Genomic DNA, 15,267 nt, shown 5'->3' with positions numbered 1-15,267 from the left:
GCTAAAAACAGAAAACCAAAGATTATCACCAGTTTAAAAACTTAGACCAAAAGACCAGAATCAATTTTTAACAATCACTATATTCCTTGATCTTTATAAATGACATGACCCTTCTTCAACAAGTAGCAGCACAGCCAGACTGATCAATGCAGTCAATAATAACATTTTTAGAAGGCATCTACTGCACAACCAGTCTAGGCAGCATTTGAGTTTTTAACCAATTCTACTTTCCATTTCACTGACTTCCTTTGCAAGTTAAGGGGTGGGGATAGCAAATGAACAGAGGGCTCAGGTCCTTTTAATCACTCTTCTTCCTGGTACTATAATGAGGTCTGCAGAATCATTTCACTGGAGATTAATGAAATGGTATTTCTAATTTCCTGCCCTTCCCCTTCCCCTCCCACTCTCTACTCCCTCACACCCTTTACTTTTGCTTTCATATTTCTGAGCATTGACTTGACAGGCATTAGTTAACAAATGGCAGATAAACTATAAATTAATTTTTAAAAAAAGTTTACTTCATGGTTCAGTAAGTTTCTAAATACGCATTACATATCAATACTTGCATTGAACCTGCCTACATGTGAATACCATCAGTCTATTGTTCCCTGTTATCTCTAGATAATGAAATCCTGGGCTGTGATACAATCTGAACCACAGAGGTTTAAAAACGGCTGGATTCTGTGTTTCATATTGAATTTGGGAAGAACAGAAGGATTTCAGTCAAATGCAGAGCACAAAAGAATGTCTCGCCAACCTGAGCCAATATCCAGTGATTATGAAAAATTATCTGGGTCAAATTCCATCTCTGTTTCCAGCCAGGCTCATATAGAAAATAATTTTTATTCTGAAAACAACTATTTTGCAAAGATAAAATGACACATAGGAGAAACCAGTGACCGAGATGTGTGGAGGTAAAGTTCAAGATAGCTTTCTCCTTGAGAAAATTTCTTCAGGCTTCCCATTTCAAACTGACTGTTTTTCACTGTGGTCCCAAATATGATGCCTGACTATTTTGACTGTCAGACAACAAGAATTTAGTTTTCATTTACATTAATATGAACATGGTATTAAATTCCAGAGATACCGAGAAAAGAAAAAATCTCTGCCCTTAAGAAATATACTTTCCAGAGGGGAATGGATGAGGTCTAGATTTGGGGTACCTAAATGAAATTAGGGTTTAGTTGAGGTCTAATGGCAGGTTTGGGGTACAGGGAGTCAAACAGAGCTCCCCTGCAACCCCCTTGGATTCAACGCAAGGATATGGTGATAACTGAGATCTAGTAGCGACGCAAGTCCCCAATAAAGGCATTTATTGGCCCAAAAGATAGATTGATAAAAAGAGGTTTATTATGGGGTTTAGAAGTAAGGAAATAGGTGAAGGTAGAGATAAGGAGAGCATTGGACAGAGGGTCCAGTGGACAGAGGGTCCTGACATGGCTACCATGTTTGGGACCTCTGCAGAGAGGGGAGGGGATCCCAGCGTGTCCCTTTTATAATGGGAGATTCAGCTAGAGGGGTTCTTGGGTGTAGCCCCAAATTTGGCTCAGATCTGGATGGGGTTGGGAGAGGTCTGGATCTTCTATTGGAATACAAAGGGACCAGGATTTAAGAGTCAAAGGGTAATTACATTAACTAGGAGGGGGTGGGAATATTCTTTCCCACATCAGAATGACATGTGAATAATTAGATACATTTGAGAGAGACAGAGTGATGGAGAAACAAAGAATGAAACAGAATAAAAGACAGAGCATATGTCTGTGTCTGTATGTGTGTGAGAGAAAGGGAGAGAGAGAGACAGAGACAGAGAATGAGAATACATGGAAGTCAACATAAGAAGGGAAGATATTAGCAACTCAAGGGAATTGGGAAAGGTCTCCTACGGGCTAGGAAAACTAAAAAGGTGGAAGCAAAGTATCAGAGCCTTCCAATCAATACTTTTTTGGGGGAGCAGCTCCTCAATCCAACCTTTGTCCATACAATCAAGTGCCTTTCCTAAATTATCAATGCCTGATTTGGTCCCTGACTAATGTTATTGCCCCAGCGTACCATCCATCCAACTTTCTGGGTTGCTTCTATCACTAAAAGACAAAGGAGAAAGAAAATTTCTTACTGATATTTCCACATGACAAGTATACAAACCTGATAGAGAAAGAATACCATATTAAATCATCTCCTGGCTTGGAATGCTAGGCCAGTTAGCATTCTCACTGAGTTGATCTTGGATGGAGAAAGTAGTGATCTTAAACAGATATGTTCAGATAGAGTACAATATTAATAATTTGGTGGTAATTGAGCCAGTATGAGGAAAAGTACTTGAGCTTGGTCCCAATGGAGGGAAAGTGCTGATAGGAAGCAGTCATGGGCTGAGACTTCGGTTTTTCCCCCTGGTAGCACACGTACCATAACATTGAACATCTGTGTTCTGTGAGGCCCCTAGTGACTCTGAATCCAGAAGCATCTGACAGCATATCGAGGGAGGCCTCTTCTTGATCACTACTGTTTGGCAACTTGACAAAGCATAGTTCAGATTTGTGGTTGCTTGTTAATGCTCTTATTCCTCAAAAGAGCTTTTGAAAGAAAAGTATGAGAATGTGGAATACAGATTATACTCTTACTTCATTGTCCACTGTGGCTTTTTATCCATTTATATTTGGTAACATTCATTTGATATGGGAATATTCTTTAAAGTCTATATATAAAAACAAGCTTATTTGCTGTGACAGCTGAGACTTGAACAAGTCCAAAGAAAAACATGATTCAGGACATTAAAAAAATGAATCAAATCAATTTTAAAACCACAAACAATTATTTCATGGCAAAAAAAAATAGTGAGCTAAAAAAGGAATCTACTTGAAAAACAGTTTTATTGAGTAAATAAGGAGTTGAAAAGTAGAAAGTTGAAATTAAAGAAAACACTTGAGTTAAAATGAAGTACTATTGTTTTATTCTTATTTTTTACATATTTTTCCTGATACCAGTAGAACAGCTTTTTTTAAAAAATTCACTTTGTCTTTAAATCTTATTTGATATTTTCTCTGGATGTGGGCAAATGGTCTGAATTCTGCATATGGGCTTGCATATGTATGTACTACACACAACCTCCTTCATTTGCATTGTATAATTGGTTCTTAATTTGGCCTCCTGGTTGTTCATGATTCCTGTAGCTCCTTGATAAATACAATTTCTCTTTGTTACTACAATGAGGTTCTTCTGCCACCTCACATGGTTGAAAAATATGATATTCTATTAACCAGTTCCACTCAAAGCCTAAAAAGTGATCCTAAATGCGACACAGATGATCTACAGCCAAAGACATTTTCTATGTACTGCAAACTCATGCCATTTATCATTTCTCTTAGTTTACATTCTACTTTTCTAAGTCTTCTCAGTTCTTCTTTGCTAATGTATCCACTCCTTGTTTATTTTCTGAGTTCTTTTTCTATCACAATATATTGTCCTGTCTTCAGCCCTTTGCACTTTTTCTTGGTTTTGTACAATAACATCATTTCCTGAAATCTCTGATTCTTTTTGTTAGCATCTGCTCTTGACCACTATCCTTCTTCACTTACTAAGAAAAGAGCTTCTTCAACCTTTTTTTTATCCTGGACCCCTGGACCTCTTTGGCATTCTGGCAAAGCTTAAAGACTCTTCTCATAAGAGCATTTTAAAATGCATAAAATGCATTGGATTAAAGGTAACCAATTATATTAAAAATAGTATTAAAGGGGCAGTTAGATGGCACAGTAAATAGAACCATACCCAAAGTCAGGAAGATTCATCATCATGAGTTCACATCTAATCTCAGATATTTACTAATTGTGTGATCTTAAGCAAGTCACTTAATCCTATTTTCCTCAATTCCTCATCTGCAAAATGAGTTGGAGAAGAAAATGTCAAATCACTTCAATATCTTTGCCAAGAAAACCCCAAATGGGGTCGTGAGTTGGACACAGTTGAAAAAACTGAACAAAACAGTTATCAAATTTTTTTTAAATTGATGAATGCCAAATTAAAAAAAAAAAAAAAAAAAAACAACTATGTTGTAAGATTTCTGCTCATATACTAACCAATAAGTGTTTAAGTCTATATACTCTACAATTTTACTAATGATTAATGTTGGAAGTTGTTATGGAAAATTATTATTTCCTTACTAATGCCAGTTTGGACAATTTTTTGGTTAAAATCATCTTTGATTATATTGGCAGGTCTGAATGACTTTAGTTACCTTCACACAAATTGTTTTGAATTGTCAATATATGTGGGCTGTGATAAATATCCTCATGAGAGTGACCTACCTGAAGAATGGGAAAATAATCGTGAATCTTTGATAGTATTTATGGAACAGGTAAGACTTTTTCAAAATAACGTTTTAAGTACAACATTTTGCAATGTCCTTTGAGTGAAGATAACTTTACTTATCTTGACTACTTGAAAGAGTACTTGAAAGGCAATTAATGACATAAGTTTATACAAGGATTACATCTCAAACATTTGGAGCCATAAACCAGTAATGTCAAAACTCAAATGGAAATGTGGGCCACTAAACAATACTTAAGAATCCCTGAGAGCCATATATTGGCTTAAAATGCTATATATTCACACTATCTTCCTGCTGCTGTATTTTTATCTATTTTTGTATATTTCCCAATTGCATTTTAATCAGGTGTAGATATAATGCCGGAGAAACTGAGCAAGACAGAGGTTAGAGACAAATTCAATAGTTTATTAAATGGAGAGATATACTGGGACCAATGGATCCATGTTTGGTCCCAGGGCTGGATGAGACTATCATCTCAAAGAGTCCAGCCTCCAGCATTAGACAGCAAGACTCTTTTATGGGATAACAAAAACAATGACATAATGGGGGAGGTATCTGGGATGATACAATGGAGGGAGGTACTGGAAAGGCTACTGATATTCTAATGACATCTAAAATGGATAAACCTTTATCCTGTCAAACGTTAAGAAGGAATGTCTATAACCTAAAGATATAAAACCTTTCTCTCATCAACCCTTTAAGAGAGAATGATTATAGCCTGGGGTTTTGGGGCAGAACAACTGAGGTAGACCTTTATCTCATCAAACATTAAGATAGAAAGGTTATAACCTGAGGCAGAATAACTAAATAGGACAATGGGGAAACTAGGTCAGGACATCAAAAGGGAACTGGCAAAATGGAAACATTGTGGGCCACTTTGGCCGTGTGTTTGATATCTCTAATTTATATGTGAAAAGGGATCTTAGAAAAGAGAAAAAGAAACTATGTACTGATAAAAAAAACTTTAATGAGAAGACTTAATTGTACACTACCTTTATTTGACCATAATTCTATTTGGCTTAAAAGGAGTCTAGCTAGTTTTATTATATTCAATTGCACACTGAAAATCTTTCCCACAAGAAATTCATTGTCATTGCTTTATTGAAAAAGCAAGGACCTACCTTTTCATGCTTAAATGGCGTCTCCCTAGATCCTGTCTCTCTATTAACAAAAATTGTTTTGTCAAACTAATTTCTAAAGCAACAACTGTAATGCCGGAGAAACTGAGCAAGATAGAGATTAGAGAGTATTTAATAATTTATTAAATAGGAGAGATTTACTGGGACCAATGGATCCATGGTTTGGTCCCAGGGCTGAATGAGATTATCGTCTCAAAGAATCTATCTGTGAATCAAATACAAGATTATTTTATGGGGTAACAAAACCAATGACATAATGGGGGAGATACTTAGATGTGCATGACCTAATGGGGGGAGGCACCTAGGATGACATAATGGAAGGTACTGAAGAGGTTCTTGATATTCTAATGACATCTAAAATGGATAAAGACCTTTATCCCATCAAACCTTAAGAGGGAATAAGTATAGCCTAAGGTCTAAGATAAAAGACCTTTATCCTATCAAACTTTAAGAAGCAATGGTTATAACCTGAGGCAGAGTAACTGAATAGGACAATTAGGAAAACTTGGTCAGGACATTAAAAGAGAACTGTGGCACAAAACAAAGATATTGTTGTTGTTGTTGATGATGATGATGATGATGATGATGATGATGATACTTGTGGTTAATGGAAGGAGCATAGGATTAAATCAAGAAAATTTACGTTCATTTTCCAATGTTGCTACTTACTGCAGAATTGTAAGGAGAAGTAATCTGCTTGATCTCCTGACCCTTATTTCCCTTATCTGTAAAGTGGTTATGAATCTGATTAATTAAGAGATTCAGTGATCTGTCTGAATTGTTGTTAGCTTTCCTGGCTCCATTAACTACTTTTTGAGTAGTATAACTAAAATCTTTATTTTTTTTTTAAATCTGAAATGATCATAGGAGCCCCAATTCAAGATATTCATATGGAAAGTCTTTAAAACAGAATTATGAAATTTCAAAAATATTTAAAGGCCCTCAAAAATTACCTAGGTCACTCCTCTCATTTATGTATTATGTAAACTGTGCTCTAGAAAGGACTTGGTATTTTTTCAAGTTAATACAACTCAGGGTAGAACTGAAATTAAAATACAAGTTTCTTGAGATCAAGTCAATTTCTTTTTCTAGTAGAAATAACTAGCTAGATACACAGAAGACATAGTTCTAAAATTTAGAGTTAGGAACACCTAGACTTCAAATCCTGCCTCAGGTACAGTTGTAGCTAGCTGTTGGCACAGTGGATAGAGTGCTGGGCCTGGAGTCAGGAAGAATCGAGTTTAAATCCAGCCTTAGATATTAAAAAGCTGTGTGACTCTGCATGGGTCCACTTAGCCTGTCTGCCTTAGTTTCTTCAATTGTAAAATGGGAATAATAATAGCAAATGAGATAATATTTATAAAAAGTGCTTAGCACAGGGCCTGGTACCTAATAGGTTGTGTATAAATGCTTATTCCTCTCCTCTTCCTGTTTAGCTTCAGTTTCATCACTCATTAAGTGGGGATAATAGTGGAATCTACCTCCAAGGGTTCTGTTTGAAGTTCAAATATATATGTAAAGTGTTTTTGCAAATCTTGAAGTTCTATATGCTATAATGTTATTTGATATCATTGTATATTCGAAACTTCCCTCAAAGCCCTGCTGTCAACCTTTGTGAAATAGCTGAGCTCTCCTCAGCAGAATTCGTGCTTTTTTCTCCATTACTTTTCCTGGCATTCTACAGGACTCAGCCTGATTCTTTCTCCTGCCCTGAAATCCCTTTGTGCTGGGAAATGCTTTTATAGATTTCCTTCTAGCCTGTTTTTAATTGCAAGAATTTATTTTTAAAAAATAGAAAAAGTTAGCTAGCATTGACTGAAGAAACCTTTGCTTTGCTGAAAATAAGAACATTAATTTAACCAAAGAAAAATGTTTTAAGTAAATAAAATAGCAAAGTAGTTTCCTTTGAAGTAGATGAAATACTTTGGGCTTTGTACCATAGAAAATTTTCTAGTATGGATAATACAATAAGGTTTTGTAAAGAAATATGAGTTTAAAAGTCATTTAATCATCTTTGGAAACATGCTCTAAAACTTTATACAATTTTGACTCCATTTCTTAAGCTTAACTATATACATGAAACTGATTGAGGTTACTGTCTAATGGTCAATCATTTAATTGCTTGATTTTGTCATGAAATATATTTGCATATGACTCATTAAATTTTATGTAAATTGCCATTTCAAAAGCAATTATCCAGTGCCCTATCTTTGGTTTTCTACTATTATCTAAATATAAAAAAATTAATAATGGGTGGAAGAAGGGAGGTATAAGCATCCAGATGTGAAGGTGCAGCCTGTAATCATTGCCACTGGGAAGGCTAAAACTGATGAATCCCTTGAGCTCAGGAGTGTTGAGGTATTATAGGGCTAAAGCCAATCAGATGAACACAGTAGCAAATGCTACCAGTATAATGAACCCCCAGGAACTGAGAGCCTATTCCTTAAGGCTGTGGGTTCCCTCTCACCAGAGGTCTTCAAATGGAGACATGTGGGATGACTACTTATTAGAGATCTTGAGGAGAGGGCTGTTATTTAGGTATACCTTGGAGTGAATGGGTTCTTAGGTCCCTTTCAATCTGGGAATATTATTTGAATAGAATCATACAATATAAGAACTGAAGGGTTTTGAGATGCCATTTACTCCTACTTAAACTTGACCATGAATCCCCTGTATAACATCCCAAACAAGTAGTTGTCTAGCTCCCAATGGAAGACCCTTTGCCTCAGAATCTTTTTTATTTATTTATCTATTTATTTATTCATTCACTTATTCATTGATTCATTTATTTATTTATTTGTTTGTTCATTCATTTATCTATCTATTGATCTAGCTATCCATTCATTCATCCATCCATTTATCTATCTATCTATCTATCTACCTATTTATTTATTTTTGCTAAGGCAGTTGGGGTTAAGTGACTTGCCCAGAGTCATACAGCTAGGAAATGATAAGTGTCTGAAACCAAATTTGAACTCAGGTGCTCCTGACTTCAGAGCTGGTACTCTTCTTGAGAGGCAGTTGATACCCTTTTGTAATCATTCTTTTTAAAAAAATGTAGTCTTTGTTTTACCTGGTTTAAATATTTTAGCTCATAATTATAGAATCATAAATTTAATGATAAAAGTATCTTGCAGTGCAGCTGCTGAAACCCACTCATTTTTATTATTTTTGAGAAGTGTTTATTGATGTCTATTGCTATTTTTTTTACATACAAAATTTTTCCCTAGCCTCCATCTCCTCCCACTCCTTTTCCCAGATTGCCAGATCATATAAGAAATAATGCTTTCCAAGACAAAAAAAAAAAAAAAAAAAAAAAAAAAGGAAAGCAATATATTGATGTCTGAAAATATGCACAATGTATCATACTTATGGACTTACATCTTCTGCAAAAGTATGGAATAGGGGTGTTTTTTCATACCTCTTATTTTGAGCCATGTTTGTTCTTTGTAATTTTTAAACATTAACTTTTTATGGTAAGTTTTCTGTTTTATTGCTTCAGTCTCTAGTACTGAGGATAGGGTGCTGAACTTGGAGTCAGTAAGACTTATCTTCCTAAGTTCAAATCTAGCCTCGAACACTTGCTAGCTGTATGCTATTTGCCTCAGTTTCTGCATGTTGAAAATGAGCTGGAGAAAGAAATGACTAATCACTCCAGTATCTTTGCTAAGAAAACCTCAAATTGGATCACAGATAATTGGACATGACTCAAACAAATGAACAACAATATATTGTTTCCTCGGTTCTACTTCCTTTACTCTATGTCACTTTATTTGAATCATTTCATTCTTCTCTGGAACCCAACCCATTTTCTTAATGAGGAATTGGACACCAAGAAAAGTAAAAGTCCTTTATTCAAGGATTCTCAAAGAGAACCATATTTTCAGTTTATCAAGTTTCATTGACTCTTTGTCATAAAATCAGTGAAGACATGGGAAAAGATTTAACAAAACTGATTCTTATAAATTTCATTCATTTTCCAGTTTATAAATATGTTACTTCTAATATGAGTTTATGGGTCTTTTATAAATGTGTGGCTATTCATTTTAGTATCTCAAAGAGTAAATACTTTGCTTTTATACAGTGCAAGCAAACTCTGCTATATGACCGTAAAGGATATAGAATAGTATTTTCTGAAACTAGGGATATACTAAGAATTAATAACAAGTCTTTTGAACAGTGTGACATGTAAAAATTCTTAACCGTGATTAGTCCTTAATTATCTCTGAAATACCACAGTATATTTTCCATTTTAAATTTCAGAAGTTAATTTATTATTTGGAGTTAAACCATGTAGAATTAATTGATTAATAACCATATATATATATATTTATTTATTTAATTGAACAGGTTCATCGTGGCATCAAAGGCATAGTAAGAGATTCACATGGAAAAGGAATTCCAAATGCTATCATTTCTGTGGAAGGTGTTAACCATGATATTCGAACAGGTACTGATATGTACATACATATGTACATGCATACACACATATTTACTTATATATAAAACTTTATTTTCTTTAATATATGCAATTTTCAAAAAGTGCAATTATACCAAAACCATGAGAAACAAGATTTGTGATAAAGACAATAAACACCAAAACTGAATTCTCTTTTTCTCTTTCCTCATTCTATTATTTTGGGCCCACCCAACAGTAATTTTCTGGATTCTTGTTGACTCTTTTCATTTCTTTCACTGAAGATAGAAAAGGAAGAGAGGAGAGAGGATTCAGAAATAGATTTAAGTACCTACTATAGATTAATAGTTGTGCTAGGAAAATCATCTGTGTGCGTATATGTATGTATGTATATGCATGTATACATTATTTATTTATATTTTAAGCAACAAACATGGTTTATATACATTTTTCCCGATGTTTGTAAACACATAACTGCATTTCTACCTACACATAAACATATATCATATGGGATTAGAGATACTTTTATTTGATTCCTCAACTAGACTATAAAACTGGCTTTAAGGAGTTAAAATCTAGCTCAAGAAGGTAAAGTATACACAGAAAAAGAACTAAACATAGAATAAGACATCATAAAATTAGTACCAGACAGTGATTATTATGGGAATTCTAAAGAGGACTAGATCACATTAGATTGAGGGAAAGGTAAGATTTGATCTGGGCCTAAAAGAATATCTCAAATTTAGAGTGTGAAAAACAAGAGGGAATAATGGCATTAGCAGAAGGAGGGAGATATAGTTAATGTTCAGAAAAATATAAAACAATTTACTCAAGATAAAGATTTATGAAGGAAACTGGTTGAATATTATATTGGAAGATATGTAGGAAAATCTTCATAGTATCATAGATTTAAAGTTGAAAGGAATTTTAGAGGCTTTGAATGCTAGGTCAAAATGTTTAGATTTTATTCTCCAAATAAAGAGGAACCACTAGTTTTTTGTTTTGTTTTGATTTGGTTTTTAATTTCTTTTTCTTTTGAGCACACAATTAAATTATGAGAGTCACATTTAAGGATGACTCAACTAGCTCTATTGTGTAAGAACAATGGAAATAGTTACAGATGCTGTAGGACCAAGTGGAATTGTTATGGTTAAAATGTCTATGAGTTATCAGATATAATTTCTATTTGAATGTAGAGTTAGAATCCTTTTATGACATTGTTACTAAATGAACAGAATGTGCAGAGAGCTTAAGCAGTTTGCTCAAGGTCACCCAGCTTGAATCTGATTTTCCAATCAGGTCATCCTGATTTTGAGTTCAATGTCCTGTCCTCTGTAACATGCTACTTCTCTAGGCTTTGAAGGATTAGTGGAGATGGTTAAGGAAGAGCATTTCAAGTTCAGGAAACCAAGTGAGCCAAAGCATGTAAGTGGGAAATCTGAGGATAAACTAAGACAAGAATCAGTGGAACAGTTAGAGTTACCAAAAAATAGCAGAGGTGGAATTAACTCTGAGGAATCTCCTTGAAAACAGGATTGTCAGTGTAATTGAATTCATTCTAAAGTGCATCATCTTTGTACACCATCCAAAGGAATTTGGGTATTGATGTGCTGAAAGGATTTCAGGTTAAAATTGATCTGTCTTTAAGAGAGGCCCCGAGTAAGGGCAGCAGAATAGCACAAAATCAGTAAGGGCTCATGTTCGACCAAGATTGTTATGTATTGATATTATTTGCTTGATGATGAGTCAGATAAGTCAGATTTGTGGAATTCATATTCGACTAGGTAGTCAACACTTGGGCATTGTAAAAACTAAACAAGGGAATAGTATAATAATAGGTAGCATAGAGATGCCTATTTCTAGTAATAAAGGCATTAGCCAGGTATATGTAATGTGTTCTCAAAGCATCTTAATAAAGTAGCATCCCTCGGGGTGTTAGAAGGAATCATAAGGGTGATAGATTATGAAGATGTGGAATATGAAGGATGATGACAATGATGCTGATAATAAAGCACTTTACACAGATTTTCCTCCAAAGCTCTTTACAGTAAAGCCCCATTCTACCTGTCCAGCTGTAATGTCAGAGAAACTGAGCAAGACAGAGATTAGAGAACAATTTAATAGTTTATTAAATGGAGAGATTTTCTGGGACCAAATGATCCATGTTTGATCCCAGGGCTGATCGAGACTATCATCTCAAAGAATCCAGCACCAAGTATCGGACAGCAAGACTTTTTATAGAATAAGAAGAACGATGACATAATGGGGGAGGTACCTGGATGAGCATAACCTGATGGGGAAAGGCACCTAGGATGACACAATGGAGGGAGATACTGGAGAGGTTACTGATATTCTAATGATGTCTAAAATAGATAGACTTTTATTATTTCAAACATTAAGAAGGAATGATTATAGCCTAAAGACCTAAAACCTTTATCTCATCAAACATTAAGAGGGAAAGGTTATAACCTGAGGCAGAATAACTAAATAAGACAATTGGGAAACTGGGTCAGGACATCAAAAGGGAACTGTGGCACAACATTCCACACTCTCTCTCTTCTAACTATTCAAATCTTTGAATTACCTTCCTCTAGAAGGTCTTAGCACCATAATTTTCACTAACCCTATGTGAAGTAAATAGACCAAATAAAAATCAAAATAAAGCCTGAACAATGCAAGGAATTATGGCAAGGTCAAGTCTCTCCCTGATAACCCCAGAGTTAATCAGCAATACACAAACTCCTCATTGCAATCATGTTAGGTCCTCTGCAGTTGGGGAGCATATGGACAATTCACTGTGAGTTAGGTCTGTGGTCATTTGTGCATGACTCGGTCTCTGCTTACAGAGCAGTAGGGCTCAAGACAGTTGTGCTGCCCAATCAGAGGGGCAACCTGCTCCAGGGGAGAAGAGGGAAGCTTGGAGCAGCTCCACCTGTCCCTGCCCAGAGGAACATACAGAGCTGCAGAAAGGATCAGATTTTTGAGCAGATTATGCACAATTAGACCAAGGCAGGCAAACCCCAAACTTTTAGAGGCCCGGTATCAAATTACAAGGTCCTTTTAAGTACACTGAAATACTAATTAAGGAGTGGAGAAACAGATCAAAGAGACTGCCAGTCCCAAGACAGGTATCCAATTTCTGGTTGTTTCTAAAAAATAATCCCCAAAACTGAGTCTGCCAGGGCAATACCAACAGAATAAGGGATTTCAAAGTTAAAGCATAACCAGCAAATCATAGTCCAGTAAATTTAAGCAAGGAGTAAAAAATGAAAAGGACTGTTTAAAGGACTTCCAATTAAATCTGAACTAGTAAGATAGAGAGTAGGGCAGAAGTGCTAAGAAAATACACCAGTTTCCTCAGTTTCCTATTTCTTTCTCCCCCCCTCCTTTTTTTTCTCATGGAAAAGAATTATCAAATAACCACCCCACATATAAATCATATACATATGCATACATATATAACAGACTAAAAATTCCTCAAACATAATAGCAATAGTTACATAAGTTTTACAATTTCCACCCCAAGTCTTAAACACACCATAATACAGTTAAAATTCTAACAATTCAACCACTTTCCCACTCCCCCATATCAGTCTAAATTATATTAAGAGAAGGGGCGATGGTTTTCTCAAAAGCTGCTTCCTGCTGAAAATGGGCGGAGGTGCTCACTCCAGGAAGGGGGATGGGTATGGTGTGGCATGCTGACAATCAAAGCTTGATCTAAGTCCCAGAAGCAAATCAATATATCTGTAATTGACCAAATCTAGAAACAAAAACAAATCTAACAAAGAAAGGTTAGAACAGTTTGAGATAGAAAGACTGGTCCACAAGGACTTCTACAAGATGTGGCCTCTCATTAGTTATAAACCTCAAAAAAAACTTGAATATCCAGACACAATATCTAGTAACCAATAGATGACCAGACTAAACACTTATTTGCTCAAGTATTTAGGGTATAATGATTACAGATAACCAGACTGGAAACAGCAAGGTATGACATAATTGAATTGCATTAACAATTTCTTATTGACCATTGCTCTGATTATAAAAATCAGTTACAGGAGGGAAAAAATGCAGTGATATATTAACTATGAACCCAAGAAATTTTACCTCCAATAACAAATCCTAAACAGATATTTACCATAACCTTATATTTATACAAATCAGTTTGCTGCTTTTAGCCAAGAACCAGGTAGCTACAACTTGATAAAAAAACATCTGGTTTAGAGGGAAAGGGGAGGAGAGGATTCCATGTGACTGTCTTTCCCTCCACTCCACCTCCAAAGAGACGAGGGGAGAGGGTGGGGGAGTCAAACTAAACTTCACTCCACACAGCATCATTACACATAACTCCCATTTGCTCACACTGTGGACCAAATGGGCCATCTTTTTGTATCTCCCATATGGCACTTCTTTTCCCACAACTATGCCTTTGCTCTGGCTTTCTAGAAGAGATCCTTTTCTTCCTTCTGCCTCTTAAAAGCCTTAGCTTCCTCCAAGGCTCAGGTCAGTTGCCACCTTCTATTTGAAGCCTTTCCTGGTCTCCCAGCTTCCAGAAAAAAAAAATCCTACTGCCCTTATTCAAAAATTATCTTGTATATATGTTGAATGTTCACATAGAGATAATGATAGGATATACATTTTGTCTCTATTTACTAGTTTATAATTTATATTCAAGTGCCATTCTACATTTTCCTTTGGTTTTATAGGCACATGTTATTGATCATTTAGTTGTGTCCAACTCTTCATGACCCTCTGGACCACAGCACACTAAGGCTGTCCTTGGAGTTTTGCTATCTCCTTCTCTAGTGGATTAAGGAAAACAAAGGTTATGTGGCTTGCCCAAGGTTACATAGCTAATAAGAATTTGAGACCATATTTGAACTCAGATATCCCCAACTCTAGGCACAGAACTCTGTCTACTGTGGCAGCAAGCTTCCTCCTACTTGGCAAATAGTAGGTCTTTGATAAGTGTTTGTCAATTGATTAATTATCTCACTTGATGCTTAACTAACACTGTGAGGTAAATAATATGGGATTTTTTTTAAGATAAAGAAATTGAGTATTAGAGAATGATTTAGTAGCTTGCCTATATTAGAGACAGGATTCAAATTTAGATCTCTTCTGACTTCAAATCCAACACTCTATCACATCCATGTGACTATCAGGAGAAAATTCAGCAGGACTTGAGGAAGGCAAATTATTTTTCTCTGCTAATTATATAGAGTCTTTCTTAGGGGAAAAACAAAAAAAAAATTAATCTAAATCTTGAGATTTTTCTTCAAGTGTAGTTGAAAGAGAACCAATTTGGGGTGAGAGGACTTCTCCCAATTACTACTCGTATGACATTGACAAAATAAATAAAAATCTTTCTATCTTACTTTCCTTAT

General features: G+C 35.3%; 1 protein-coding gene across 2 annotated transcripts in view; it reads left to right on the top strand.

The window, feature by feature from the left end:
* Positions 1 to 15,267, top strand: part of CPXM2 (carboxypeptidase X, M14 family member 2) — a 266,901-nt gene that overhangs the window by 220,719 nt on the left and 30,915 nt on the right. For both annotated transcript variants that reach the window (XM_031956005.1, XM_031956006.1), the window contains 2 exons: positions 4,209 to 4,348; positions 9,811 to 9,910. In XM_031956005.1, the coding sequence (XP_031811865.1) occupies positions 4,209 to 4,348; positions 9,811 to 9,910 (240 nt within the window). The remainder of the gene's footprint in view (positions 1 to 4,208; positions 4,349 to 9,810; positions 9,911 to 15,267) is intronic.

This window comes from Sarcophilus harrisii, chromosome 2 (genome assembly GCF_902635505.1).
Source record: "Sarcophilus harrisii chromosome 2, mSarHar1.11, whole genome shotgun sequence".
Classification (NCBI taxonomy): domain Eukaryota; kingdom Metazoa; phylum Chordata; class Mammalia; order Dasyuromorphia; family Dasyuridae; genus Sarcophilus; species Sarcophilus harrisii.
This window is presented reverse-complemented; position numbering and strand designations above follow the sequence as displayed.